This window comes from Apostichopus japonicus, chromosome 1 (genome assembly GCF_037975245.1).
Source record: "Apostichopus japonicus isolate 1M-3 chromosome 1, ASM3797524v1, whole genome shotgun sequence".
NCBI classification, from domain to species: domain Eukaryota; kingdom Metazoa; phylum Echinodermata; class Holothuroidea; order Aspidochirotida; family Stichopodidae; genus Apostichopus; species Apostichopus japonicus.
The window spans coordinates 4,341,431-4,369,373 of NC_092561.1; the positions used below are offsets into that span (position 1 = coordinate 4,341,431).

The 27,943-nt window shown below is 36.6% G+C and overlaps 1 protein-coding gene and 1 long non-coding RNA gene across 3 annotated transcripts; both read right to left on the bottom strand.

Annotated features, from left to right (window-relative positions):
* Positions 1-58: 58 nt before the first annotated feature.
* LOC139960678 (calcium-activated chloride channel regulator 4A-like) lies at positions 59-27,822 on the bottom strand. Its single transcript, XM_071959273.1, has 16 exons — positions 27,324-27,822; positions 14,295-14,559; positions 13,898-14,027; positions 12,940-13,073; positions 12,412-12,525; positions 11,981-12,133; positions 11,236-11,410; positions 10,698-10,822; positions 10,247-10,403; positions 9,095-9,354; positions 8,046-8,226; positions 7,241-7,410; positions 6,586-6,760; positions 5,999-6,118; positions 5,305-5,487; positions 59-4,842 (listed from the first exon to the last, which is right to left on the bottom strand). Exons 1-16 carry the CDS (start codon positions 27,578-27,580, stop codon positions 4,601-4,603), a joined length of 2,841 nt encoding a protein of 946 aa, XP_071815374.1. The 5' UTR covers positions 27,581-27,822; the 3' UTR covers positions 59-4,600.
* LOC139960953 (uncharacterized) lies at positions 17,775-26,337 on the bottom strand. Of its 2 annotated transcripts, XR_011790675.1 has the most exons (4): positions 25,944-26,337; positions 21,849-21,902; positions 20,973-21,138; positions 17,775-19,502 (listed from the first exon to the last, which is right to left on the bottom strand). It is a non-coding gene; the product is annotated as an uncharacterized lncRNA (long non-coding RNA). The 2 variants fall into 2 exon arrangements; XR_011790673.1 differs by lacking the exon at positions 25,944-26,337 and having other exon boundaries at positions 21,849-24,021.
* Positions 27,823-27,943: the final 121 nt, after the last annotated feature.

The following is a 27,943-nucleotide window of genomic DNA, read 5'->3' on the forward strand; positions in this document are numbered from 1 at the left end:
CTTCCTCTTTACCTTAAATTACTAAAACATTTCGATATATTCTGACAAACTATCTCTTAATTTATTAAAATATATATATATATATATATATATATATATATATATTATAACACCAAAAATGAAAGCAAACTCCAATAATGGGTAGTTAGCTACTTTTATTTTGAAAACTGCGGAACTGACGCTGCATACCTTTTATAACATTATTGACGCATTTCTGGATAAGGTCAGAAATTAAATAGTTTATCAACGCTTTCTCTTTACCTTAAATTACTAAAACATTTCGATATATTCTGACAAACTATCTCTTAGTTTATAAAATCTACCGTGATCTTGTGATATCGATATTTGATATTTAAAAGTTTATTGAGGATCAGTTGCATGGTAAAGAGTATGAACATTTTTTGTTTCTATGAATAGACACTAACTTCTGATCTGATTTCCATATATAATAATGATAGTATATTTGTTTATTTATTTTATATATTTATACAGGGTAACATATTCAACATAGTTGTTATAAACAGCGGTCCTGTGAAACAATAAAAATATGAAAAAAAGCAACATATATAAAATAAAACAGGCAACAAAAATGCAAAAAACCAAACAAAGAACGATAAAAGGTAAAATATAAACATTAAGATATCATGTAAACTTTAAGATGACATTTAAAAGTATATGCATTCTTCAGGTAGACTGTTCCAAACGGTTCGACCCATAAATGAGAAGGAGTTTTTAAAACATTCTAACCTATCATAAGGCACGTGAACATCATTTACATTAAAAGAACGCGTGAGTCTAACCTGAACATCAACTTGCATAGTAACATCATCAGAAGTTTAATCTGGCGCCACACCATGGATGGCTTTAAACATTAAAATAGATATAAAATAATCCCTTCTGTGTTTCACATTAATCCATGGAAGTTCCATTACTAGATCAATGCCTCTAAAATAAGTAAAATCATTATTTTTAGTAACAATCCTTGCAACCCTATTCTGAAGCTTTTGTATTTTGTCTACATTCATTTGACTATTATCGGTTCATGTTGACAATGTAACGTATACAATTATGAAAGCTCTAGTTTTCACCACTCAAGTTATCTACCACCATAATATGAAACACCTGCTGTTAACATATATTAAACAGTACGGTATACTCTCCGTACTCTAAATAAGAAATATAGTTGTCTGATGACAGAAACAATGGTTTACCTGTAAATAGTTTGAGATAACTGTTCAGTTTGTAGTAAGCTGGTTCAGTTTGAGTGACCCAACTGCTTCATCATTAACTATTTATCTAGAATTTTGAACTTTTCGAGAATCCCCACAACCATATACGTTGTATGTATATACTTGAATTATGTAAAATGTTGATAATTCTGATGGTTGAAATATAGTTGAACAAACAAACAATTTGGTCTTTTTCGCTGAGGTATTGTGTGAAGCTGTTTAAAACTTGCGAAATGTTAGAATTTGTTTTTACCCATACCCGGGTCATTTCCACAGGACTTTGTTCATAGAACAGGTGTAGTCATGTGACCACAATCTAGCTTTTTCACACAACGTCGACACGAAACCTGGTGAAGCTTTCAAAGATAGAAATTTCGGCGGATATTATGGACACCTTTGTATCATTCATTCTCAAAGAATTGGATTGGAAGATCTCCTCGCAGTATTTGAAGGTGGGCAGGCCTATACGAAAATAAATACAACTGATATCCTGATTGAATCAGTCGACTTTTCGATGATTTCTGAGTGGCGCGTACGAATGCTTTGTTGTATGTTTCACTGGGCCTAACGCTAGACCAAACTTGAAACTTACAAGTAACTAATTAGGCTACCACAACTCACTTCATAGGCCCGAGCCTAGCTTACGAATGTACAGTTAGCTTAACGTTAGGCCTAGGCATATGTGTAAATGTAATCAATATGTGGCCTACGCTGAACTAGGCCTAGCCTTACTTAAGCCAGCACAGGCTAGGCCCGAATGCATTTATAATATTTCAATAAATTCTTGAAAGCATATCTTAAAACGGTTGATATGTATAATGGGGATCAATATCCAAGTCAGATATGCACTTCGAATAGTTTTATCATTCCCAAATCATGAGAAAGCTAGCTGGGACAAGGAGATGAAAATAGGACTTTCAGCAAAGTAAAACTATTTTAATAGAAAGCGAAACTTTGCTCACAGGTCGTAAATAACAACTTCCTGTTGTGAAATTCAAGGGAAACTTAGCACGCAACGCCGAGATTATGCTCCCTGTTATTGAAACTAAATAATAAAGAAAGGACTTTCAACAAAGTAAATTATTAGTCACAGGGAGCGAAAGCTCGCTCACAAGTCGAAAGTAACAATTTCATGTTGTCAGATTCGAAGGAACCTTAGTAGGCCTATGCAACGCCTAGATTATGCTCTTTGTTCGTGGAACTGAACTTCGAAATCCTGGAAAGTTCTATTTATTTATTTCCCAGTACCGAATTGTTAATCCGGGCATATTCAGGCAGAAACTGTTTGACTAACGCAAAAATTGATAGAGCCCTTGTCAAAGTAAATGTATATCCTACTGTCGGATCGGCCTAACATGCTTGTTAAAAACGTTCGTGACTGAAAATATGAAACCATTATTACCCTTCACCCAAACAAATAGTCGATAAAATTGAGCAGTATGGGAAATTATCTGTTTCACTTTTACTTAACTGCAACTTGTGTGTTTTATTTAAAAGCTATCTTCAGTAGCATATATACAAGTTTGTATTTACCTGTTATGAATAATGTAGGTCCCATTTCCCTTGCTACCAATTGAAAATGACATTCAATACTTATTCAACATAACACTAAACATATACATGAAGAATAGGCTGTATCTTTCTATTGTGATTTAGTACAACATCCTCTCCTCAGATCACCCTTGCAGTATTTCTTTCTATTACAAGTGTATAGTGTATGTGTACTGACTGTATGTACATTTTAGGTGTACTGGCTGTGTATGTATACATTCCACTACAAAGCGCCAATGGCCTTAGGGGCCAGTTAGTTGTACCAAGGAGGTTTTAAAAGGAGAACATCTTTGGTTGCACAAGCATCACAATGTATTTACACTAATTTGATTCCAAATAATTTTCAAGATTTTTTCTTCTGGTCAGCAGGGAGGAAAACCATGTAATTAACTGTGGCAGTAATTAAGTGTTACAGTAACTAACTGTGACAGTAATAAACTGTAACAGTATGTAATTAACTTTGACAATAATTAACTGTGACAGTCTGCTGCCAGAGTGGGATAGTTATGAGGGGTGATGATGTCACCTAGCCCGGGTAACTTTACCCCAGATTTCCTAGGGGCCAAGATTCGCTATGACAGCAAACATGCAGGCAAACATGAAGGAATTTATTTTAAAATTTCATCAAACATGCAACTAAAGTCTAATCTTAACTTATGAAATTTAGATTTAAGACAGTCACAGAGTAGGCCAATGTTTTGCACATGATTTCCTACGGCAAGTTTGTTAGCCGTTTAATACGGAGTCGGGTCGTTAATTCGGAACCGAGTAATAATCGCGTTGGGTGAGTGCCCGGGCACAATGTGCAAACAACAGTATATATTAAATACTTCCGGAGGCTGTAAGTAACACAGCTATTTTGACTGGTAGATCTCGGCAGACTGTCAACTGTAGTAGTAGATCTTGGTGCAAGTAAGGTTGTGCACACTCGATAGACATGTTTGCTCACGTTCAGTTGGAATATATATTGGAGTTATTTGCATACTATTGGATTTCAAGTGTGTGGTGCTATGCAAGCATCAATGGCTAAACTTTCCCCAATCTGTGAGATTTCCTGATGTGGTTTAGGTTGACAGGCTGGCACAAGTTCATGCCATTATAGTCTCCTAATTAAGTAATGTTGGCAAATAGGGGATAATTAGCGGTAAACCAATAACGTGTATCATATGGCTTTGACATTTGTCACCGATATGAACTGAGCTTGACTATATGTTTTCACAATCAGAACTGGCAATTCAGAATCACCTGGTTATTTGTACATTCCACCACAGAGGCATTCTATAAACAAAGGCTTTTAACTTGGTGTATGTTTTGAAGATTTTGTTAGTGTTTCTAACTGTCAAACTCAAGTTATTTTGTTAAATCTAACCTACTCAGATTTTTTCTTCAAAAGGTGGGAACCAATATATCCCTCAGTGTATTGAGGGAATCCTGAAATGTTCCGTAATTTCATGAAGGGAATCTATATTACATACTCATTATAATAGCAGATGAAAAAAATAAAACTATTCCTCTTGATTTCGTCTATTCCGTCAATGTAAGTCCCGTTGCACATTCAAAGTTTACTAATTCATGGGTAGTATAAGAAAAATATCGCGGATCAGTGGTCTAAACCGTCTCGTTTTCCGTTGAATCAGTGCTAGTGTTTATATTTCGAGAATAGTAAGGACCATCAATAATATCAAGATAGGATTGGGATATCGGCCTACGATCATCAGAATTGTGATTTGCAGGATCGTTGCTCATTTGCATGCCATTGTTATCATCACGTTGTGTACGTCTATTTTCATTCGTTCCTTTACCCTTCATGTAACGCACCATTATACATATTGACACAACCCAAAGATATCTATAATCAATTGCAAGGCAACAGATATTGGAATTATTATTGCGAGGAGGTTACGTTTAGGGTTAGGGGTAGGTTGGACTGTGGTCGATGATGCTGCATCAGGTCTATCGGTTGCACGAACCACAGCTCTCAGTTTAACTGAGACGACATTTGATGGTGGGCTTATGTATGTACCGTCAGTGGCTGTTAATGCAAAAAAGTACGTCTCATCTTCTGAAAAATTGAAGGAAAAATAAATATGTTAACAACTTAGATATTGTGTAAATGTTAATGGGCCTGACTTAACGACCTGGCAGGATCTTTCTCAGAGGCTGAATGACAAGTAACAGAAACTACAAGGGGCAGCATGCAAGCACAGAATACAGATTACTTAATGAGCAGGTTGAACACCAACGAGATTGATATACAAAACTAAGATATTCTCAGATTAAGCTAGGGATTTCCCTTGTCGGTGCATATCATCAGTAAGAGAAACAAAATATGAAGTCTATAAGAGTCAAATCTTACTGCTTCGGCGGAAGAAAATAAAACTAATCAATTATACGTGTCAGTTATACGAATTTACGTAGGAATATATAATTCAATTGCAGAATGAGGCATTTGAAACACACTATATGATTGAAATACAATGTTTATATACAATGTTCTTTTGCAATATTTTGTCATTAAGTTTACCTGATCTTAAAGGTAACATTATGGTATAAATCTCTTCATTTCTTGCCATGGATGGAATATTTGGATTTCCTGTTAATATGTAAGGAATTTCGTCATTTTCAACAGTACCCAAGGTGACTCCAGATGCAAAGGTACCACGGAATTCATCAAAGCTTGTAGAATAACGGATAACGTAGCTGCGTGCTGATAATTTAAAATAACACATGTCAAACTTATTTAATACAAGAACATCCATACTTCATTGACTCTCAGCCGTAACTTAACAACGGAAGAAAACCAAATTATCATTCTCTACACATATGTTCACAAGGTACTTATTTATTTTTAAATAGACGTGAAATCAAGCATCACATGTTTCATTCGCGATAACAGCGAACAGAAAGCAAAACTTTTGAGAAGAAATTATGAACTGCGCTGAGAACGCATAACATTTTGAAGGAAATTATGGACTTCGCTGAAAGCACTAATATGAAACTGCTATTTTTGTTATCATTCAGACAAGTGAATTAAATTGCTTATTATAATGGTCGTTATTCTTAAGTCATTGACATATATTCCTGTTAATAATTTATGCAAATCCCTTATGAAACTTCTAAAAAATTATTTTAAAACAAATTCTGCTAAGGACAACGATACAGTTACACGAAATGTTAATGACAACCCTTAAACAAACCCCAGTCAAGATTTCAGTTACCTCTTCCATCCATTAGATTGGCCCCGGGTGCAGCAAAGATAAGTTCCACAGTCCTATTTTCTGCCAAAAAATCCCTCCTATGTAGGTTATTAACACGGTAAGGCCCGTAATTGTTGCTATCTGAAAGGTAAATTATAAATAGTTTTCAAAGCATATTTGAACTGTGCACTGTATGTAATAACAATATCGATGCCGACAATGACGATGGTGACGTAACATGTTGCATCTACCAGTCCTTTTTCGCGATAATCATGCGAGTATGACATACTCACTATCGAGTTATTGGAGCTACTCATATATTTGCTTACTTTATCCTTTACACACTCAGTTCGTTGAGCGTCGTGCCTTTGACAATACAGTTACTAATAAACAAAAATGAAAATAAATACAATGCAAACAAATACGCTTAGAGATCATTTCACATACCGTAATTAGTTCGATGCCCGGTCCCAGTGTTCATACGGTTCAATTGCTTGCAAATTTGACAATGAGTGCAAAAAACGGAGAGCCATATTTTCCATCAATTGTGAAATAATATAGCTGAAACAGTACATGGATTATTAATATTACAACCTCGTATCACATACCCGTACAAGTCATAGCATTGTTACAAGTAAAACTGCCGCCAGTTATCGTTCTTTGTACATCTCCGCTAGGTTCATAGGTTACGTTCCATTCAGCCTGACCCTTTTCAGGGTCTACAGCTGCACCAACTCCAACTCTAGCTCCGTTTACAATCTGACCTTCACCTCGAATAGAAAACTAGAATAGGAGAGGCGAAAGTTAATAAATAAATTGTAACTGCATCCGTTTCTGAAAAGGAAGGGCAAACACATTTCTAGAAAGTATTCAAAATAGCATTTCACCAGAACAAATAATTGGTCTGGTGTGGTCTTATTTAACATGTTGATAATTTGATACATGTTTTTTGGGGGCAATTACAGCAACGGTGTGAGAATTCTGTGTCTATGATATTACAACAAAAGTGTAAAATTCATTATCTCTTATTTTGGAACTGGTTACAATACATTGCGAATAAATATGTTTGTCTTAACTGTCCTATAAATTTTTGTCACACATTCTAACTTCACGTTTATAGCTGGTATACCCTTGGGGCATAATCGGTTGTCAAATGCTTTGCAGCGATCTGAAAATCAGAGCGTATAGTTAAATACATAAACAATTTGTTAGAGTGTAAATCTGCCCTATTGGAAAACTATTAAGGAGGAATTATTATCTTACTTGGGCGCTGTAGCGACCGGTTCCATCTAAACTCGAAAGGAAGCCACTGTAAATCCCGTCACCTTGAACAATGTCTTCCCCAATACCATCATCATATAATTTTATCTTCTTAACACCGTTCGGAGTTTCAACAGTTGCCTCCACGTCAGGGCCAATTACAGGGTTGTAACCTGTTAACCAATTGCGGAAGCACATGATAGATTTGTATTTCTGGACGAATAACAACGAACATCGCTTTCTCTCAATTTTGTTTGGGCGGGGGGGGGGGGGGGATACAGTGGGTCGCCAAGAAAAGTCCTGGTGGTGCTGGAAGTACAAAATCCAGGGAGCCTCAGTATTTTCATATGCATCCTGTTATGATCCTTTCATGACAAATGAAAAACTGATGTTGGGATCAACAATTACATATTCATCAAGCGGTACCGTAAAATCGTCATATTGCTAAATCAATTGCAACACAATTTGGTATTTTAAACTTCAATGTGTAGGCCGTAACTGTGCATATTATCTCTTTCCATCCAAACCTTATCTGTATACTGAATAAAGACACAAAACTGCAAACAAAATATGTCAATTAGAATACATATTAGTATAAGTGATTATACAACCATCGAAAGGTTGTAATCTAGTTGCTGTCGTACTTCATCTGCGTCGGTTGTTTTGGTAAAGAAACAATGTCTATCCATACTTCTATAGTAGCAACGCACCTAACTAATAGCAATATGAAGTTCGAAATCATTTGGTTGGATTTTAAATATAATTTGTAATTCAATACGACAAATTCACTGCTTCAACTCAACATTACCTCTTGATAAGGAAACAAAAGCAGTCTGTACTTGCGGAGGATTGAGATCGCTCGTCGCCCAAAATCCAGATGCCGTAATCGGTAGATTATTCAAGTCTTCTTCAGTCTCAGCAAGAACTAAAACACTAACGTTTAAGGAATTAAAATCCTTACTTTGCAATGTTAAGGTCCATATTCCTTCCTGTGAAAATATTAAAATAAAAGTGTGCTTATGTCATGCACTTCTTTTTAAACAAATGAAGAATATGCAATACTGTGAATGACAATAGGATAGGTGGGGAAAAAAAACGAAAATAAGGAAGCCATTGCGTCAGGTAAGTAATGGGCCTACTAGGTCCTAACTGGAGCAGATTGTATTAGTGAAATACTGTGTATGCAGACTTTGCGGTGCCGCTTGGACTCTAGAGTGTGATTACTCAATGTACAGCTACACTGAGGCACTTCACCATGTACCTACTCTTAATTGAGCTGGGTATTAAGACACATGGAGAGTATCTTCTTATGGGTCACCAATGCTTCCGATACAAAAAGAAATTATGGATGACCAAGGAATTTCCACATAACGAATCGACACCCATGTCATTCATAATTTAACAACAACATGCTTATTTAAATATTATTTCAATTGAAATGACAACGGTAGGTAATATAATTATTATTTAGCACATGTTAATACGTAGGAAGATATAATTCATAATGTCATATTTTTTTTCCATTTGATGCATATTATGCAAATAAACAACGTTACACGACCACGAATACTTAAGGCATTCATACTTTAATAATAACATCTTGTTAAGGCCGACATGCTGTTTCAAATTATTTCAATTGAAATATACACCAAAGAAACTTGATAAAACATTATAAAATAACACAAGATAGCCAAGTATCACCATGTACCGATTCTTTCCTCTGTTGTCGTAAAAAGGAAGAATAATAGCATAAAGGAAACAAAGAAGCACTAAATACAAAATAATTCAACGCTTTATTTAGCTCAACTAGAATGTACACTAATTACAACGTAATATCACACGGTCACTTAGTCTTACCTCTTGACTATTGGTTTCTACAATAAACAAAGATGCACTGATTTCAAACCGGGATTGAGACCCACGACTAGACGGTGATTCCAGACGTACTTCAAAGAGATCTTCACTACCTAATCCAAAACCAAGTTCTCTGGCCACACCTACATAGATTGTTATTCCTCCTCTTAACGTGTTGTCTCTAACAAAGGTTATCCTACGTAGTCCTTCAGCCATGGTGAAGTTCGCGATATATTCACTGACTAATTCTTCGGCACTGGCACCTACAAATCACAATCAATTATATTTCACATGAGATGAAAAAGTTATCACGATAAAGATCAAAAGGCTTTCCTTATCTATATTCAAAGTAATAGTGTAATTGACATTTCGTACATGATGAAAAGTCCAGATGTGTTCTCACTTGCCAGTGGCTTTATTTCAATCTGTCAAATTGCTCTTGCACACCGTTTGCTTAGCCTCATCAATACATTGGCATATCCATACCGAGCTTGAAATGATGTTGCAGCTGATATTTATGGCTTTATTAGTTAAAACTGGGAAAGGTGTGTACCCGTTAATCAGTTAAACTAATGTGTGTTATAATTTCATAATATGTGTTACATTTTTGACCAGTTGCTACTGAGAAGGACTTACAGACAGAAAATACTAAACACGCAATCCTATGCATAATGATTGACTGGACTAACCTGACTACTCTAAACGTTTTGCCAATAATTTCGTGTACAATTGACACTAAACAACCCTTAAAATCTACAACGTGAACCATCTTGTATACTAGGTACACTTACTATTAAACATAAGGACAGTAGTTTAGACTCCTAACCAGTAATTAAGTGAAACAGCCTTAAAGTAATGAATTCGTCTGTTAGTAATTTTCCCCAGCCTAGATCTGCTGACAGGTCTAACATGATTATACAACATTCTAACATTCTGATTAACGTTCGTTTCTTATGCACTGTACAAACTGATCAAGCCATGTACATTGGGTGGTTGTTGAAATGTTTACACAATGATTTTAGCAGAATAGGTAGCTCCATTACTGTCATTGCCGAGAAATCAAATACTATGCATTGTCAAACTTAAAACTAATTACAAAAGATTTTCAGATGACACCAACGATTGTCAAAGGAAGTGTGGAGAAGACAGGCTTACCTCTCAGATCAACTCCAAATTGACTGAATATATCAAAGAGGGCGGTGGATGAGTCTTGGTGAAGAAATTGTCGACCGCCGGTACGAGTTGCTAAGGATTCTAAATTTAGATCAACTAAATTGCCAATAGCTATAGTATGGATTAGGACAGAGCCCGTCTGCAATTAGAAAGGGATGTTTAATCCAAATAATTTGTCACATTGTGTACAATGTTTGTTAGCTATTGTACTTACGCAACATGTCTGTGTAATCAGTTTTCAGCAATTTCACAGCAGCACCGTTGCTTTTCACCTATCACTATAGCGAGACCATTCATTTTGTTGCGAAAACAATAATACCAATGGTTATACACTAACAAATATGCCCAAACATACTGACTTTTAAAAGTTGTTTAAACTCCTCTCTGTTGCATTAATAAATACAACAACACAGCGACACAGCATCAACATTACCTTGTTGATGATGTCTGAGATAAGAGGTTCGTGGTTTTCTTCTCCGTCAGTCAAGACAATCAGTCTACCTCCAAGAGTGTTGATTTCACCCGTAGTGTTCAATACATCCAATCCTTTCTCGACACCTGTATAGCAGGATAATCAATATTATCATATTCACAAATAACTTGGTCACTGACGAAAAAGTGTTTCCTATCGGTAATTCACCACATACAACCTAAACATATTTGAAAGATTCTATATTTCGTGAAATACAATGTCCAATAATTGATTATCAAGTACGCTTTTGTGATCCAAGTTAACCTTCCATGTGTTTGTCGGCATTATGCAACGTGTGTACGGTGACACGATATGAGGCGTTTCCTGTTTCTTCATCTCTTGTTTTGCTTAAGGCTTTCCGATCGTGTTTTGAGTCGGTGAGGTGATTGTACACTTTGAGTACCTGCTCAGTGTTGGTGTGTGAACGTTTGGTTACACTTAAACACCAATACAGAAACTAAGTATGAAGAAAGACACAGAGATACAATAAAACTTTCACCTCCGCCAATGGTCGTCGCTCCTTCAGCCTGGGTTGGGAGATCCATGAAGAGCGTATTGCGTGTAATATCGTTGATGGTAGTCAAGTTTCTTATTGCAATAGCAATGTTGTTAAAGGATACCAATCCAAGTTCTTCGCCATCAACGAGAACTTCATTGATGAATATGTATATCGCCTGTAATGAATATTCCAAACAATAGTGAGTCAACAAGAACACTCAGTGTATATGATACATTACAAACATGTGCAGGATACCAATGGGAGAACAAGAATAGTTAGGGAGCCATTCACGTGTAGAGAAAGTACCACTTATTTTTCTTACTTGCTTTCTGTCTTTTTGCTATATCTTCTTTATTATTTCAATGGGCTAACCGTTTACCTATCATGATATTAGTTTGGGTTAAAGTTTGTCTGTCCTGATACATTAACATTAGAATATTCTACGATTATGTTAAATTCCTTGTTCTATTTCCCACGTGACACAATTAGGTTGGTAAAGACAGTATTTTTTCTTATAAGTAGTTATGAAAGTATACATGGTATCTTACGCCCTTGCATTATATTTATTAAAGAATAATACATTAGGTTAGTCAATGTAACAGTGTGTTAGATAATAACCAGGTTACAGATGTTTGAATGTGTCACGCTACTCTTGTTAAATGTGCTTTACTTTTATTTTTTCTCTCCAGTATCGCCTTTGTAACACACATTGTATATCAAAATAACCTGTCTGTAAAACACTCACCTGTCTTAAGGGTAATAATCGTGCAAACATACTGGCCGAGTTATCTATAACAAGGACATATCTGGCTGGCCTCTGTCTTACTCTCACAAACTTCGTGGGCTGTATATTGACTGTTCCCTGCGATCTTACAAAGTCACTGTGTTCTTTCATAACCTGACAGAAAAAGATGCAGTTTAGATTATGCTGTTCTTATACTGCAGACAACTCTGATAAATATATCCTTGTCATAAACAACTATATCAAATGAACAAAATGAACAAAATGAATAAAAGCGTTGTGGTATAGTTAAATCTCTTCCCAGCAGATGAAATCAGCTGATGTTGGCCTATTAGTTAGAACAATATAACAGAGCTGACAGTCATATTTCCGTGTGCATCGTAACGTGATCCATTCAGGTACACCCCATTAATGCAAGAGGAATAGAAACATACCTGCCACACACTCTTCATTTCGCAATGCCTATTCTGTCGATTTGGTGCCTCTGCGTTATGGATTAGTCGCTCGTTGCTATTTTCATCTTCATCTTCATCACAAAACTCAGAAATCTATACACAAAAATGGGACACAATTCCGATAAGCAATAGCTTTATGCTCAGAAAAGTCGACCACTGTCCAATTTTAAAACATGTTGTGATACTGATAAACGTAACGGTTATAATTAAAAGTCTTTACAGTAGAATACTATCTTTGAGAAATTAGTTTAATATGTGGTCCATACGTGTTGTGTAATGTTTGATGCATTTATTGTAGGTAAGAATGTGTAAACATGACATTGTGTAAGTTAACATGAAATATTTCATTTTCTTTTGAAAACAGCACCAAACAACGGGTATGTAGAATTATTGTAACATAGCGACATTTAGCCAGAGAGGAATACATTTTTCTGTGATAGTCGATAGGCAGAAACTTCGTCATTTTATCGGATAAGGACTTTTTTTGTATTAATGGTTTATACTCACGTAGTCAAGAAATTGCTTGTACATCAAAGAAGCTGTTTGAGGTGAATTTCGAGTATCATAAAAGCGACAGTTATCCCCTGGATATCCGTCCGGTGGAACGATGCAAGCTTCGCCGTCTAAAGTAGCCAACGTTCCTTGAAGCAAAAGTATACCAAAACTTTATTAGTTTTAAAATAGGACACATAGCCCATTATGGGACTATTTATAAATGATGTGCCAACAACTGTGTGCGCTTGTTACTACCAAAGGTAATACCTACAAATCATTAGTGTGGCCTACTGCAGGTCAAACTGTTTTCTTCACCTGTACCTGCTCTGTGAGACAATTATATAGTATTGAATATGCTCTGAACAGTTTATGCTATAGGAATCGTATGGTAAATTAACACAGAAACGATGTATTACCTTGTTACTCATTGGTGGTGAGTGTATCTATAATAGATCGCAGGTAAATACTTTGAATTTGAGAGATTTCGTCAAGCTCTCACCGTGACCCTGATGACTTGGTCATCTTATAACACATGAAGGTGCATCGTGCAGGCACATTGTATCCTTAGTCATTCCCTATTTACCAACAAACGGTTAAACTCTACCATATATCCATACGGTTACTTACATGGACGTATAGGTGGATGTTAAACATTGTATTGAAAGTCGATTACATAGTATTTTTGTATCGTTATTTGTTTAAAGTGATTCTATTAAGATATACATTTATATCTCCACTTCGACAAAAATATAATTGGAAATTGTAATCATTTTCCTTAATACATCTGTCAATTTATGAATTACCTATACGATCGACAAACATATTACATAAAACCAGAACGAGATACATACCAGGCCTACCTTAGTTACATCACTGAAACAAGTTCAATTTTAACTGCAATTTAGTCAGTTAACCAGTCTGGTACTATAATTGATATGATATTTACAACAGCGTTACTATAAAAACCGACCTGTAATAGACTTTGTACATCTAACAGCTTCTACTTGACCCGATGAGGAGTCATAAAAGTGTTGTTCGCCGGGCTGAGGATATTCATCAAATACACCCCACCGGTAATGTGCCCATTCATGTGCCAAGACCTGTTGGAATAATTCGTACAAATATTCGTATATATGTTGTGGACTGAACAAGGAAATGTTGTCTTCTGAACCATCCCTCCCACCCCTTTACAAAGACCAAATCTAAGAAAGTAAACAACGAAAATCCCACTGGTTGATTGGGTAATTGTTGACTTGGTAATTGTACACACCTAAATATTAATTTCTCCTTTTCATTAATCTCATTATTGTTAAAGCTATATATGCTACATATTAAATCAAATATAAACAGAACACCAAGGTAACTACCTTATCGTATCCACCGTAAACGTTAGCTATGTCACCATTAGTCACAAACTCAGGTGTTAGATGGATGTAAAGTCCCTGAGATCCGCAGAATGTAGGTTTGGCAGTGTAGGGTCGATTTATATTAGGGAAGGAACTATCTTCTCCTGGATTATCAATCCTAACATCACTATTTTCAAAACTTTCAGAAACCGCCGAAACATAGCTGGGATTATCTGACCACGTAGATGGGATCAGTATTCGTACTTCTTTAAAGTAAGTCATATCTCTGAAACGAAAAGAAATACAATGTTTGTACAGTGAGTCAGGAAAATGTTTTATTAAACAGTAGTGATACTTCTGCTGTTTTCGTGCATATTTTAATAAAACAATAAAATAAATAAGACATCATATTTAACTTTGCTTACAGGAATTTACCCCAGTGATTCTTTGTCGGTATTGCAGATATGCTTTTAACGCTACTACGCTTTGTTTCTCTGGATGTTACTTGTTTTTACTTTTAACAGGGTAATTTATGTAGTTGCTAGTTAATATAATAATTGTTCAATTTGTTTATCATTGTATTTTTGGTAAGGATGGAAACTACTAAGAGCAGAAATAAGATAAAAACAACTCAAGTGAGAATTGGTTGGCATAAACGCCTTATTAAAAAGTTTTTTTTCGTTATAAAAGCTTAGCTTCACTGACTTTTCTTTTCGTGATATTGATTTACAAAATGTGTTATGTGGTTGTATCTATATATACAACACTGGAAATATACTAGATTTATATGCTTGTATTTGCTCAAGAAGAGAAATACGGCAGTGCACAAATGAATCAAATCCAAGAATACGAAAAGTTACAAGAGACTGTATGTACTAGTTTTTTCTCTGGGTTTCACTACCGCCAAATCCGATAGCACAGTGTGTTTAAACTTACACCAAAGGTACATACACAATATGAATGTGGGAATATGACTATAATGGGCAGTGAATGTACCGTTGTAGACAAGCCAACTCCCATGCAGAGTGGTGGATGGGAGTATTATTAGAGGTACTTTCATAATATTGTGAAAGTTGAAGATTTTCGATGAAGCATTTTTGATGTTTTCGCTTGACCAAAAAAAAAACTTAACTTCATTAACACTGATTCCATTACCTATGTAGCGGCAAGCAGTGTGCTTGTTTCACGTATTTGTTTCATAGTGTGAACTTCATCAATGTAACATTAAGTACATGTACTTTTACCAGGTTTTCTGTTAGAATTTTGTCATGTGAGATGATTCACAGAAATTACCCATTTTGCGTCTAATAAAACCCATATATTAGCAAAGATGTGCAATATTTGTGCTTAAGCAAATAATGTTGCATTATGCATATGTTTCACCCATTGCACTGTTAAACAAAATGACTAATTAATTCTACGGGTAGCTGGGAACTATTGGTAAGATGTGGACCCAAACAGACACACATTGGACTTATTTAGTTTTGTTATAAATTGTCATAAATAGCACGCTACTAACAGATAACCAGAATGCAAAAATGCATTGTGGTTTTGATGATGTAACATGAGCAGTTTTCTTCATGAATCTGACGTAATGCATAGTGAGGGTGTACATGATTACAAGAATTTCACAAATTGACCTCTGATGACCGCAAATGACCTTTGACCTCCACCGGAAAACACTAGGCTTCTTTAACTCAATATGGTACTTCTACACACTAAATTAGTGGTTGGCCCAAGTGTCCAGTATTGAGATATCGTGATTACAAGGTTTGACATTTGACTCCTTGTGACCCCAAATGACCTTTGAACTCCCCAAAAATCAAGATCCTTTTGTTCTTATGGTGGTACTTCTACACACTAACTATGAAGTTGATCCGACTCTTCCTTTAAGAGATATCGTGTTTACAAGGTTTTCACAATTTTTCACTTGGTGACCCTAAATGATTTTGGAACTCCACTAAAATAATAGGCTTATTGTACCTAATGTGGTACTTCTACACATCAAATATGAAATTGGTGGGACCTTCCTTTCTTGAGATATCGTGTTTACAAGCTGGGTCATAAACGCACACCCACGCACACACACCCACCCACACCCACGCCATCATGAATACAAAGGCTACGATTATCATCGAAACCAAAAACAACTAGTTTCCTTCAATGTTATTTGGATTACATGCAAATACGCAGAACAAGTATGTTATAAAATATAAGTATATTAAACGATGACTAAAGGTACAAAGTAATTTGGTTAAGAAACACTGTTACAAGACTTAAATTTAATATCTTTAAAACTGGAATATCTATAGAGCCATTACAAGTAATCTATGTCTGTTTGTTTCTTTGTAGACTATTTATGACAAATAAAAGCTAAAATTCTGAATAAATTCGCCCGTTAAAGTAAAATGAGTTCCATACACATAGTGTCAACTGTAACATGTTGCCATTACAGAAAAGAGTGCAAACGTTATCGATATAGGTCCATACAACTCTACAGCTACAACATTTGTACATGACATTGTTTTACGTTGTCGTGCAACAATGACTCTTTCAATACAAGGCAAAATCAACTGGTGTAATGATCATCAAAGCATAATTTATCTAGACGTTAGAAAAATAGGTTGATCAAGGAAGGAGGAAGTGCTGAAACAGTTTATGATTGAATGAACCCGGCTGTTTATACGTTATACACTGTAAAGAAAAAATTGTAAATTTTACAGTGAAATGGCTGTCAGCTAAAATGCCAAAAATAATTTGTAAATTTTACAATCACTTGTAAATTAAAAAACAGTTAAAAACTGTAAACTTTACCATTTTTGGTAATTCAAATTACAAATTATTGTAAAGATATTTACCGAAAACTGCAATATTTACAGTTGAAAACTGTAAAATTAACAATTTATTGTAAATTAATTTACAACAATATGTAATATATACAGATGAAAACTGTGAAATTAACAATAAATTGTAAATGAATTTACAAAAAAATGTTATATTTACATATTAAAACTGTAAAATTGACAATTTATTGTAAATAAATTTACAAACATATGTAATATTCACAGTTTAAAACTGTGAAATAAACAACAAATTGTACATGAATTTACCAAAAAATGTAATATTCACATTTGTGAAATGTAAAATTTTCCAATTTCACAATAAATTACACATTACTGTAATTAATTTACACAAAAATGTAATATTCACAATTGATTGTCTGCAGGGTCACAACAAATTTGGAAAATTAACAGGTCCTATTTCCATGGCAGTGGTATTTCACCAGTTGGTTAGCGATACAATATTTACTCGATCAAGGGCATACAATGTGACCTTCGCAAATGACCTTTGAGCTACTTGAAAAATGAAATGCTTGAACATGAAACATGTACAAATGACCATTATTTATATAAGTAAGGAATTTTAGCTTTTTTTCTGTAGTCACATTTAGACTGTGGGTAAAACAGAGTAAATTTTCAAAAATGGAAAATAACAAGGAAATAGTTTATTACAACTTTATTGGAACCTTTAAATGAATACCTGTAACTGGTGCTTACATTCTTACTATCATTAAAACACCAGTCTTACATATGGCCATGTGTTTTAATCTGGGCCAGTAAATAAGTGGCGATGTTACATCTGTGCAACACATTTCAAGGGGCGGCCACTCCCTAACCCCGCCCCCCCCCCCCCTCCGGGTGGATCTCGGGTCCCCCCGAAATTAGTGGTTTCCCCCTTAACCCCCTCCCCCCAAGAAAAAAATAACAAATACAACAGAAAAGTATAACATTTTGCCTCATTCGTTACCTCAAATCTCCATAATATCTCAGAGGAAGGACATTTTGTACGAACGTATCTTCAATGTTTTCTGTTTCTTGCAAAACTTCCCAGAGAAAGAATCTGCATCATTAATATTCCGAACTGTAGCACTAAATATGATTTCACAATATTAACCCAACGTGTACAAAAGTTATAAATGTGACAAAAGGAGGGCCTGTCACTTCCACACACAAGTTCACAAGAACCTTGAAAATGTGCAGTTAGCCTCGTCGCCATGATATGGTGGCAGACCGTGATTATGATTATGTAAAGGTCGGAAGACAAACACAATATGGTTGGTTACCTGAGTGACCCTCCTATGGGCGCCCATTCATTTTGTTAATCTCGCAATCAGCCTCCGATCAGTAAACTCAACAGATAGCTAGTATGATGCTGAATTAGCCCCCTTATTTGCAAATGTTGTAAAATTCACAAAGTGTCCCTCATGTTTGCACAAGTTTTATGTGGGTCATTCCAAGCCAAATTTTTTACATGCCCAGGTGACAATTTCCTGTTTTTTTGCAGAATTGGAACTCCCTCTAATTAGTTGATAATTAATGACCAATTAAAAACATTTATGTCAATATACATTTTTTATGAAAGATATTACACTCAAAAAATTATTTCAAGTACTTGAATATATTCCTAAAGTAAACATACCAACTGATCCAAATTTTGATGAAAATAGACGAAAATTTAATAATCTTTATTCACGAACCGTCTCCCACATGACCACCTTTTCCCCCGCCAGTTGTACTAATGCATACACTTCCGGGTTGGCTTACGATTTTTGAATCAAAGGCGAAGGCAGGCATGATCCTGTTTTAACTGCGATACTGTAGGGTAAACAACCCCCTTTCAAGCCAAGTCTCATGCTTCACAGTTGGGCATTTTTAGACAATAAAACACATATGGAATTCTATTTCGGCTGAACTAATGTCTGAATGGCAAACCTACTACACAAAATTGTGAGATTATAACCAATTGCTACTAGTGTTGGCGCTAGGATCATAATTTCGGGGGGAAAATTCCCCCCTTTCGAATTTTTTTTGGGGGGGATTTTTAAATTTTGGGGGGAATACTAAAATTGAGCGTAAATTTAAACTTCGACATAAAATGATGTTGTACTAGTTTTATGCATTAGCAAATGACAGTTGAGCATCAGTAGTACAAATTAAAAGCTGATAAAATCAAGCATCACCCCCCCCCCCCAAAAGAAAAGTGCGGGAATCCCGCAATCGCACTGCTTAGCGCCATCACTGATTGCTACTATTTGTTAATGTTCACAATTGTCACTACAGAGCCCATTCGAAGTCACTGACGTTCTGGATCAAAGAGAGTACTTTCGGATGGGTGCCATATCCTTTCTTGAGTTTCGATCCTTTGTCCGGATTTATCATCAAGAAACACCTACAAAATTGAAGAATAAAAAATGGACAGATATAATAGTGTACAGAATAAAACTTTGTCAAAATCCATCAAAGGATATATGCATGAGATCACTTATGAACAATTGTTGAGAGATTGAGTGATGAATAGAGTGATGGATGCAGCGCAATCAAAATAGCCCTGACCAGCATGATGCTGGTATGAGCTAGTGATATTATCTTGGAAATCTGTTATGTTCCGGAAAGTTGTCGTTAAATACAATTACCCAAAGCTTGACATCAGCACCCACAAATGCGGATGAGTTTCCGGCTTGCGGGTGCACACAGCAAAGGCACACGCAAAAGTGTTGCGGGCAAAAACAAATTGTGTCCGACAGCACCTGATGTGTGCCCTAGGCTCCGTACAAACCATGCATCAGGTGTTGTCGTACACAGTCTTGTTTTGATGGTAAACCAACTTTCATGGATGTAGACGATGCGATTCCACCCACAAGGTTTTGCAGGTAATCAAAATCCCCTTAAGAAAATGAGCATTATTCTAGCTCATATTCAAATGATGGGTCAAATGTTTCTTTTTCAATGCATTCTGTGAGATATCCTGTGAGTTCTTCGAATGTATTCCAGATTAATAGCAATTTTAGACAGGATCCATGGCTCTCATAAAAAATTAGGCAGGTCCTGTGATTGATTATTAGGATATTTTCTGGCCCTTTTTACCAGCTAAGGTCATATAGAGCCACCCAATTCTTTTTTATATCAGTTAGAGACACTGAGAGCTAAAATATATCACCCAGGTGGCTCCTGTAGACCCATAACCTTTAGGCCCACGTCTGGGTCGTATGTGACCCACCTTTTCCCCTGGCCACTCGAAACTGCCAGTAGGTACCCAGAAATTTGGACAGCGGGATGCAGGCGCGTGACAACCCGCGCTGTTGCGAACACAAGGGGGCAGACTTCAGCCTCCTCTCAGCCATTGTCGCGCAAATCCCACCCTACTTATTGAGAGGTGTGGGCTAATGGTTGACCAGCTGTGGGAGAGCCTCGTCAGCAGCAGGCTGAGAGATGGACTGGATGGGAGTGGAAAAAATTTGAGCAGGGATGAGGTGGTTAGAAGGTTGCCGTTTGGGAAGGCTGAGGTTGAAAGATTCTGTGGTTAGGGATATGAGAAGGGTTTGGCACGTGCCAACATGTGTGAGGGCTAGCCCGCTTCCTTTGAGGGGTGGAAGAAGTTGAAAGATGTCCCAATTCACAACCGATCTCATAAATTGCATATCACATGTTCGTATCTACTTTTTCAAATTGGATCGACCATTCATGTCCAACTTGAAGGCTTCTGGTTCGCCCAAATTCGCTCCTGGTTCACTCAAAATCTCTGTGCACCAACCAGGAACCCCTTTTCTCAAAATGTGGCTCCTAATTCCAGCATAAAAAACCCCACCATTATTGCCCTTTCTTTCCAGGCATGGTTATTGACATACTGAGTGTACTGTACCTTTGAAAAAAGTCCAAAGTTGCAGGTGCTCCTTCATTATATTCTATTCTGAAACAGTAGTAGGCTGAAAACAGCATTCCGAGGGCAGACAGGAATGACAAAATATTGTCAGCAACAACATGGCGGTCGATAACCAGTATCCATTTCTTGGCAGTTAACATCTCACCTGAAAGTGAATAAATATATTTGTCATTCACCTCCTTTCAACAAGAACAAATTTGTGTTGAGATTCCAGCTGGGTATATTGTTCCTTTTGGGTAGTCTGTTTTTTATCCTTTTAGGTTGCTGCAGTTGCAATATTCTTGCATGGATTTGGCTACTGTATTGATTGCTGACCTCAAGTGACCTTCAAACAACATAAAAAACTAGGCTTTTGAACTCCAAGTGGGGAACCTAAGCTAAGTATATTAACAGTTAGGGATGTACCCGATCCAAAATTTTGAGATCCGGCCGGACCCGATTTTACCCGATAGTACGAACTATCCGGTCAGATCTCCGGCCGGATAGTATGAACTATCCGGTACACCCCTAATAACAGTCCCACAAGTTGATATTCCCCAGATTTCATGCTTACAATAAGTGTCATAGACGCACACACACCCACATGCCTGCAGAAATTAATTTCGCCATTGGCAAGAAATAACCCCCATCAAATCTTGCAACCTTGTGTGAACTTGTCCTGTTGTCTTTGTCATTTCAATTTGAAGTGAAGCATGTCACAGCTTCGAAATAATTTTTAGGTCTGTTTGTTTTATTAGTGATCTGAAACAGTTCAGTAAATATTATTTCGTATTAGCTCATGAATTTTCAATACAGCCTTTAGGTTGACAAAAGGTTGAGTTAAAATCAATCTTATTCTACAGATAGAGTGCTTACCACAAGCAATCAGGGATGGAGTGTTTGGAAGATCCTTCTGCCTGTCTACATCATCTTTGGTGGTTGTAGGTTGAAATAGAAAATTAAATGAAAGAGAAATGTAAATCAAAACAGGAGGCCTTGATTCTGACGAACCTTATAACATATTGATGAAATACACTGCAGCCTACAGACTTAGTGACCTTAAATCATTTTGATTTTTTTTCTTTTGAGTGATTTCATAAAATGGCCCCTACGTGAATTACTATTTCCCCTTTTTACACTGTTCTCTATTCTAAACCACCTTCCCTCTTTTTGCATAGGTTTTTGCCTCAATATCCTGGGCAATTTGTACACACTCTATCCTACAATATCACTGAACTACCCTAATAATAGTAAGCCTTCTCCTCTGTACCAGAGCAGACAATGGACATTTGCCTCACTCACAAGTTAACCTTCCAAAGTTGTTCCTAGCTGCTAGCTGGCTACATTCTACTTCTAGTACCATGGAGTTAAAATGACTCCTTGACTTGTTAGAATCGGCGAGTGCTGATTGGCTAAAAAAGGTCTCCTATACTTTAACACAGTCAACTATACATACTCTATTGGTAATAACAAACAGGAATTTTCCTTTAACTCTCCCAGGTTTTTGCATGAGCTTAACCACAAATGTAAACAAACATGCAGAAACTGGGGGACAAATTAAAGGAGATTTGGCGAGAGGTGTGAGATCAGATTTTTTTTAAAAGAATGGGGATTAATTGTAATTAATTAACCATTGACCAAAAATTATTAGGCATCAGCATCACCTTATCCATACACAATCCAGCAATGATCAGTTCAACTTTGAATATGATCCATCAAAATCTTGAGAAGATTAGGATATTTAAAAATATTACGAAGAATGACCCACGATGACCCCCTTATTTTGACCCCCTGATTTGACCTTAATTAAACGAACACCCCCCATAACCCTCATCCCAAGGAACGTTGTGACCAAGTTTCATTATAATTGGCCATACACTGTACGAACAGAGGCAATTTGAAATATGGGGCCGTGGCCTGGGCCACAAAAGACCCCTAGGTGACCTTTGATCTCAAATTCATGAACAACCTAAATTCACTAATACCACAGTACTATTGTCACAAACCCTCAACATTGTACCATGGAATCTGTAGGAGAAGCATTTTGCATATTTGCACAAAATGGCCCATTACGGCCCACACGTGACCTTTGACCCCAAATTTCGGACCACCTCTAATGGCCCCACACCCAATGGTCCTTGTGTCCAAGTTTCATGAAATTCCATTAAACACTGTGTGAGTGGGAGCGGTTTTTACCAATTGTTGACGGATAGAGTGATAGAATGATAGACGTTGCACTGTAACAATAGCTCCCACCAGCATGCTGGTATGAGCTGAAAAGAAATGATTATCACATTTACATAAGGCCCTCAAAAAAATTGTTTGTTTGCCGTCATCCGCCGCGCCTAAAATTCGAAAAAATGAGGGGCAGATTTTTTTCAAAAGATAACAAAATGGAACTCTTTCTTGGTTGATTTTGAAAAACGAGAAGGAATGGGCCTTTAATAAGTAAATAAAGCTGGTGAGCTTGACCTCCACGGAACTACAATATTTTAATCACAGATCTCACTACAATTAAAGATCCATTCAATACCAAGCCACAAACTTGGCAGCAAATGAGTGGTCTTTAGTGTACATATTTTTTTTTTTTTTTTACATAAAAATAGGACTTCTAAGTTCTGTAACAAATGGTAATGGGATGCCGGGAACACACGTTAACGGCGGATATTAAAGCATTTTGCATGTGTAGACAATTGGGCAGCAGAAACAAGATTTTCCGTTGTGTTGCGCAATCTTTAAATTCGCGGGATTTTCCATTATACTGCGCAATCTTTAAATTCGCGGGATTTTCCATTATATTGCGCAATCTTCACATTTGCGGAATTGTTACGTATGGAAACGATTAATCGTTAATCGTTCGAATAATGCGTAGCGATTACCGAATAGTCAATTATTCGTAAATCAACAGCCCTATAGCCTACTATTTGCATGTTAGAGCGCAGGCTAGGCATTCAGCGATATCACTTTTACTGGTTATAGTAACACCTAGGGTTCGCATTATTAGCAGCGAAATGGGGGAATCGCGCAATCTGAGGCTGTGCTCCCGCGCCAACCCAACCCCCCCCCATCCCCCCCCCGTAGCGCCGCCACTGCAGACAGTAAAATTAGACGTAGGCCTAACATATTTTTTTCAATGGACAATTGGAGATCGCGAAATTATCGACACTAACGATTATTCGCTACAGTTCTTTTGTTTATCGTAATTGCTACAAAACGAACGAATAACAGTTTATCGTTAATTGCCAACAGCCCTACACTGCACTACCTACATTGTACAAATGATAATTCCAAATACACCTTGAACAATTGGAGTACAGTAAAGAAGACTAAAGAGGGATTAAAAAACATTTCTTTTTCATTCATGTACTTCACAAGCTATAAACCCTGAGTTAATGCTCACTTATCACTCCTCCCTAACTCCTCATGCCTTTGGTAATTTGTATTTGCCTCCTTCCCACCCCTCCACCACGCAGTTCACACGGTTCAAACTACCAACCCACCCCCTTGTGTGGGACGTCATCAATGAGTGCCCCCTAATCACTGGTAAAAAGTTGATTATTCAACATTTTTGGCATCAACTATGAACCAGTCTGAACAAAATCATATTCATGACATGTCTTTATGACTGAAATTCACAGTACTGTTTTCATCGGTACAAGTTATGATACTAAAATTCCCACAGCGTGCCATGAAATGTTACTAAAATTTCTCCATTCATCTTCATCCTTAGCTAAACTGTCATTTTTTGATATTATTTCCTAACAAAATGAGTAACATTATTTTGTATAAATGTTCAGTATTTTTTTTGTATGAACCTGTTAACATATTACAAAATTATTTTACTTTACATCCGGGCGCTAATGCACGCTTCTCACGTGTGGGGCGAAACAGACGACCTGCTGCCATCTGAAGTTAGTAATACTATAGGGCAGGGCGGACTTCTTTGAACAATGCTGTTACCATGACAACTGTACCCAACCCGCTGTACTATCAGCCGGTGAAAACAAACGGTCTACGTTCACAGACACTGAGTTACTGTGGCCTAGCTTGATCGACAGAGCTAAAATATTCTTATTTACAAGTTTAAACTTCAAATAATGTCAAACATTTGTGTAGTTATATGCTACTAAACACTTATTGCTTGGGATTTAGGGAACAAGTACGTCAAGAAACATTTTTTCACTTAGCAAAAGCCATTATTTGTACGCTATCCCGCTGTAGGTATGTGTGTGCTCACCGGCAGAAATCCGGTGAATGCTGAAAAGTGACGTCAGCACGTGCTGCCCTATTGTAATTATTTTCTCAAATTTCACCACCTGAGCCTTTGTAACTAGCCTAAATAAGATAATTAACATGGGTTGATCATTTTATTGATGCATGCAAGTGATCTGATAGGGGCTAGTGATGGATAAACTAGTACTACTATTCCTTTAGTACTACTATGTTAGCATATTAAAGAAACTTAGAAATAACCTACGATTTGTTAATACTATTAACTATTATTCTCACCAGTTTGTCAAGCATACTGTATGACAAAGTAGAATTCGGCCTAGCTACAGTAGTTCAATCCAAATCTCAAGTTCGAATAGTTCATATAATAGACCGACAATATCGTTTGAATTTGAAATAATTTCACTTTATACCAAAGGCAAGGGCGATATTTACTATAGACTAGTAGTACTAGTAGTACAGGCCAACGCCGCACCTTGGCGGGAAAACTTACTACGAATAGCCTAACACACTAATTCACCTGTAAAAACAGTCAATTAACAGAGCAAAAAGCCTAGGCTTAAGTTTGCCCCGATAACAGCGTCATGCAGTGTGTAGCCTAGGCTATATAGACCTAGCCTAGTGCTACTATTTAGCCAGTGAATTGTTGCACCAAATATGTACGATACGGAAAAAAATCAGTGATGTGTTTGTACGTATCGAAAAGGACAATTTCATAAAAGATTTGAACTCATTCCTTACCTTAAATAACGGCTAGCTAGTCTGAGACTGTGAACGGAATTCGGTCGACACGACGTGTGAGTACGAGTACACATGCGACGGGGTCCGGTACAGAGAATACGTATGGTCAACCAGAGTGTATATAATAGCATGCATGTCCCGCATGCATGATATGTATCGCAGCTAGTTAGCGGCGGTGCATTATATACTATGACGTATATGTACGTCGTACGCGTAAAGTTGATATGAATACAGTACACCGGCTGTGTTTGAAATTACCTGTTGACAATTGTATTTTATACTACGGAACTACTGTAAATTATACAGTAATTTTTTACAGTGTAGGGTGTTGCAGTATACACATTACCAGTTCATAAGTTCATAATTACTGTCAATGATTTTATGAACCGGGCTGTTTATATATTATAGGGTGTTTCAGTATACACATTACCAGTGCCAGTTCAGAATTACTGTTAATGATTGAATGAACCGGGCTGTTTATACAATATAGGGTGTTTAAGTATACACATTACCAGTGCCATTCCAGAATTATTGTTAACGATTATATGAACCGGGCTGTTTATATATTATAGGGTGTTTCAGTATACACATTACCAGTGCCAGTTCAGAATTACTGTTAATGATTGAATGAACCGGGCTGTTTATACAATATAGGGTGTTTAATTATACACATTACCAGTGCCATTCCAGAATTATTGTTAACGATTATATGAACCGGGCTGTCTATATATTATAGGGTGTTTCAGTATACACATTACCAGTGCCAGTTCAGAATTACTGTTAATGATTGAATGAACCGGGCTATTTATACAATATAGGGTGTTTAATTATACACATTACCAGTGCCATTCCAGAATTATTGTTAACGATTATATGAACCGGGCTGTTTATATATTATAGGGTGTTCCAGTATACACATTACCAGTGCCAGTTCCGAATTACTGTTAATGATTGAATGAACCGGGCTGTTAATACAATATAGGGTGTTTAAGTATACACATTACTAGTGCCATTCCAGAATTATTGTTAACGATTATATGAACCTGGCTGTTTATATATTATAGGGTGTTTCAGTATACACATTACCAGTGCCAGTTCAGAATTACTGTTAATGATTGAATGAACAGGCTTGTTAATACATAATAGGGTGTTTCAGTATATACATTACCAGTGCCATTTCAGAATTACTGTTAATGGTTGAATGAATCGGGCTGTTTATACATTGTAGGTTGTTGCAGTTTATACGTTACCAGTGCATTTTCAGACTTTGACGTTTCGTAAGACGCTAGCATCATGTTATATTTGTCCACAACTTCACGTATTCCTTTAAAAAATGTATCATACTTTATTTACTGATATATAGAAGTAAATACTTCGTACCTTGTAATAGTATGGAGATAGCTGGAGAAATCACCCATGATAGTTTCAATACGCTGGATGAGATTAGCATCCTCTGAGACTTGGGGGCTTATCGCCACCACGATCCCTTCGTAACCACCTCCAGATATTCTTGCTTCTGAAATTGCGTTGTAACGTGGTTCTTGATATCCTTTATTTCCATGTACATAGTGTATCAGCACCAACATAATGATAGCTGTACTTGTCATTAATGACAAAATTGATAACAACCTTAACATAGTTGTAGTTTATTATAATAACGGTAAAACCGTTAACAGGTAGTTGTCTAATAAAGCAGCTTGGCGTCAAACCGTGGATATAAGACTCCTAACAATGTATGAAACTTACATTTGTGGCAGTAACTGAACTACTACTGGAAAATCAACAGAAGTTCCCATACACTATAAATCCTGTGTTCCCATTTCTTGAACGTTAAACAAACGTCCATTCCGGCAAAAACAGGTTTATGGTATATTGCATTGTTTTCAAGTGTGATATATAGGCAGTGGAGGCATTCACTGTCAATTTGTGTTTCATTCATGCGTAGCTGGGCATTTGAAAACGCGCCCTTCAATACCACTTTCATAACAGTGTAGTACAGT